Source organism: Teleopsis dalmanni, chromosome 1, assembly GCF_002237135.1.
Source record: "Teleopsis dalmanni isolate 2A chromosome 1, ASM223713v2, whole genome shotgun sequence".
NCBI classification, from domain to species: domain Eukaryota; kingdom Metazoa; phylum Arthropoda; class Insecta; order Diptera; family Diopsidae; genus Teleopsis; species Teleopsis dalmanni.
This window is the reverse complement of record NC_051846.1, coordinates 124,335,552-124,339,855: the sequence shown is the minus strand read 5'-3', so window position 1 is coordinate 124,339,855 and position 4,304 is coordinate 124,335,552. Positions and strand designations below refer to the sequence as shown.

Genomic DNA, 4,304 nt, shown 5'->3' with positions numbered 1-4,304 from the left:
CAAAACATTCCTGCAAAATATGCAACAAACTACATCACACACTTTTACATCGCTCAGATATCTGTAGACAAAACATGATGCCTTCAACATCCAATGGAGTTGAATCAGCATCAATCAATGCACATATTAAAACTGTAGCACATAAGGTAATTTTGGCAACAGCAATTATTCTGGTAAGGGACTCGGTGGGTGCATTTAAAGTAGGAAGAGCATTGTTAGATTCATGTTCACAGGTGAACTTAATGACTGAATCCTTCGTTAATATGCTGAACTTACAGAAGAAAAAGACATCAGTAGAAGTTGTCGGTGTTGGGTGTATGTCCTCGAAATTAAAGTACGAGACTCAAACGACAATTCGATCGCGATTTAATGATTCAGAATTTGATTTGAACTTTCTCATTTCAAATCGCCTGTCTGGGTATCAGCCTGACTCAGCATTAGATATTCGCTCTTGGCAATTACCGTCGAAAATCAATTTAGCTGACGAGCACTTTCATAATTCCCAATCCATTGACATGTTAATAGGAGCTGATTGCTTCTTCGAAATGTTACGCAGTGGGCAATTAAGGTTGGGCCGTAATTTACCAATGTTACAAGAAACAGTTTTAGGTTGGATAGTGTCAGGATGGTATAATTCTTCGAAACATGTTATCAATAAGTCATATCATATAACCAAAGTGGACACTGATATCGAATCAATCAATAAAAACTTAGAGTATTTGTGGTTATTACAAGACACAGCTAGTATACGTAAGAAGTGGAACGAAGAAGAGCAACTATGTGAAGATGCATTTGTAAAAACTACTACCACTTTACCAGATGGTAGAATTGAGGTTCAATTACCGTTTAAAGAATCGCCTTTATTACTCGGAGACTCGTACAATGTAGCATTAAAGCGTTTTCATTCGTTGGAAAGACGTTTATCCCACAATTGTGATTTAAAGTATCAATATACCAACTTTGTGAAAGAGTATGAGCAGTTAAATCATTTGACGGAAGTGCAAAACGTAAATTTGAAACAGCCTCATTATTTTATACCTCACCATTACGTACTCAAACCAAGTAGCACAACCACGAAATTACGAGTGGTGTTTGATGCATCATCAAGTACAACGAGTCAAAAATCATTAAACGATATTCTTCTGACAGGACCAACTATACAATCGGAATTATATTTGCATGTTATGCGTTTTCGATTGAAAAGATTCGCATTAAGTGGAGATATAACAAAAATGTACAGAATGATTCGAATACATCCTGTCGTTCGTATCAGCAAATTTTATGGCGAGAGACTGAAGATAATCCGATTCGCGTGTTTCAGTTGAATACAGTAACCTACGGTTTATCCGCGTCACCTTTCTTGGCGATAAGGAGTCTTCAATATATCGCGGAAAAATGGGAAACCGAATATCCAGTGGGTTCACATGTGCTAAAAAACCATTTCTACGTGGACGATATGTTAACGGGAGCTGATGACTTCCATGAACTACAAATAACACAATACGAAGTTACGTCAATATTAAAAAAAGCTGGTATCGAAATTGCAAAAATACAGTCAAATCATCCATCTTTCATCACCAATAATAATGAATTAAAAGACTTAAATTTACATGAACCAGCAATTACAAGTACGCTTGGCATAAAATGGGATTCAAATCAGGACCAGTTTTTATTTTCGTATAATCCGAGCAAGACATACACGTCGTTAACCAAACGCTCAATTTTGTCGATCTCGTCGTCTATCTTCGATCCGATGGGATTGATTGCTCCTATAATTATTAAGTCACGAGTGTTATTGCAAGATTTATGGATTATGAAGATAGACTGGGATACAGTAGTTCCGCAACAAATTGGAATTAAATTCGAAAATTTCATTAACGACCTAAATAATTTGAAATCGATTAAAATACCTCGATATGTATTACAAACAGATATCATCAACATGCAACTACATGGATTTTGTGATGCTTCAATTCGAGCATATGGATGCTGTTTTTATGTGCGGGTTTGTAATCAACAAGGACATATTTCAGTAAATTTATTAACGGCACGAAGTCGGGTGGCTCCGGTAAAGAAAAGAACCCTACCTCAATTAGAACTTTGTGGAGCGCTTATACTAGCTCAACTATATAGCAAAATTGCGCCGATATTTAGCAATATACATTTCCAAACATTTCTATGGACAGATTCGACTGTCGTATTACACTGGTTGCAACACCATTCCTCCACATTAACAACGTTCGTGGGAAATCGAATTTCTGAAGTACAAGAACTTACTGCAACTTGTTCTTGGAGACATGTTCCGACGTCAATTAACCCCGCTGACGTAATATCACGAGGATGTTCAACTAGCGAATTATTGAAATCCAACTGGTTATCAGGGCCAGCATTTCTAAATCGAGAGTATGAGGAATGGCCAGATTCATGTATAAGTAACACTCAATGCAAACGAGAAGTAGATGGTGCAATTCGGAAAATAGTTATGATATGTGAAACACCCACAAATCAAGTGCTACAATTCATAGATCGGACCAGCTCATATCTTAAAGTTCTTCGTGTTATTGGTTGGTTACTTCGTGTGCGTAACCGAGTTAAACAAAGGGGTCCTGATCATCAACATAATTTCACTAGTGATGAGTTACGACATTCTTTACATTGCATCATCTGGATCATTCAAAGCGAACATTTCTCTAATGAAATTCATTGTATAAACAACAACGTGGAAATTAAGACTTCGTTGAAAACTCTTAGTCCCTTTATTCAAGAGGTGGATGGATTTCCATTGCTTCGTGTTGGTGGACGCCTTATGCATGCGAGTATTTCAGAAGAAAGAAAACACCCTTTTTTATTACCAAGACATTGTCATTTCGTTGAGACTTTGGCTAGACATCATCATATTGAAAATTATCATGCCGGGTCTAAGGCGTTAATTGCAATTTTACGACAACGATATTGGATCGTCAATGCCAGAGGATTAACTAGGAAGATCGTACATAATTGTATCAGCTGCATACGTTATAAACCAAAATTGTTAAGCCAGATAATGGGAGATTTGCCTGCTTCCCGTGTGACGCCAGGCAAACCATTTGAAAAATGCGGAATTGACTTCTGTGGGCCTATTTCTACTTATTTGAAAATTCGAGGAAAACAGCCCTATAAATGTTATATAGCAATTTTCGTGTGTTTCACAACTAAAGCCGTTCATATTGAAGCAGTAACAGATCTGTCGTCAAATGCATTTATTGCAGCGCTAAAAAGATTCATTGGTCGCAAAGGACTACCTGCAGAAATTTATTGTGATAACGCTACGAATTTTGTAGGAGCCAATACAAAACTGGTTGAACTTAAACGAAGCTTTGCTAGTGAAGCGTATAAAAATCATGTCATTAATTTCTGTTCAAATAAATCAATATCCTTTAACTTTATTCCACCTAGAGCACCACATTTTGGAGGTATCTGGGAGGCCGCCGTGAAGTCTGCAAAGGGGCACATGTATCGTACGCTGGTGAACAGCAAGTTAACATATGAAGAGCTCACTACCGTTCTCGTAGAAATCGAAGCAATCTTGAATTCCAGACCGATTTCACCTGTGTCGTGGGATGCGAATGACTTCGAAGCTTTGACACCAGGTCATTTTTTGATTGGGTGTCCCATGAACTGCATCAGTGAACCAAACATTAATCAAAATGTAGAAGTGTCATACCTCGAACGATGGCGGCGCATTACTGCAGTGAAACAACAATTTTGGAGCAGGTGGTCAAACGAGTATCTCAACGAACTGATTCAGCGCAATCGTTGGACTAAGGTTAGCAATAATTTACAGACTGGGACGCTTGTTTTGATTCATGAAGAAAACATGCCACCAATGGTATGGGTGACAGGTCGCGTAACAAAAACCATCCAGGGCAAGGATGGTAAAGTTCGTGTTGCCGATATCCAGACAAAAAAGGGGATCGTTCGTCGTCCAGTTCAAAAACTTGCTATTCTATGTGATCCTTGAAAGACTAATCTTTCAACGTCGGCGGAATGTTCGTACACTTATCGATAAAGGCTGAACCAAATGAGCAAGTCATAACATTAAATCCAAGCCTTTATCTGCTTTGACAGTTGAAGGCATGGAATGGTGTTGTTATTGCTTCGTTTGGTTAGTTTCCTTTTCCGTTTTTGTTTTTTTTTGCTCTCTCTGGCTCGTGGTTGTGTGACCGCCGCACGTAGAAGCATCATTGAAGTTCAATTATACGAAAAATAGAAGTATTAAATAAAAAATAGAAAATTGTAAATAAATTCTAAAATAAACATACACA

At 37.8% G+C, this 4,304-nt stretch overlaps 1 protein-coding gene across 1 annotated transcript; it reads left to right on the top strand.

Annotated features, from left to right (window-relative positions):
* The first annotated feature begins 77 nt into the window (after positions 1–77).
* LOC119665917 lies at positions 78–4,000 on the top strand. Its single transcript, XM_038075177.1, has 2 exons — positions 78–1,181; positions 1,241–4,000. Exons 1-2 carry the CDS (start codon positions 78–80, stop codon positions 3,998–4,000), a joined length of 3,864 nt encoding a protein of 1,287 aa, XP_037931105.1.
* The last annotated feature ends 304 nt before the right edge of the window (positions 4,001–4,304 follow it).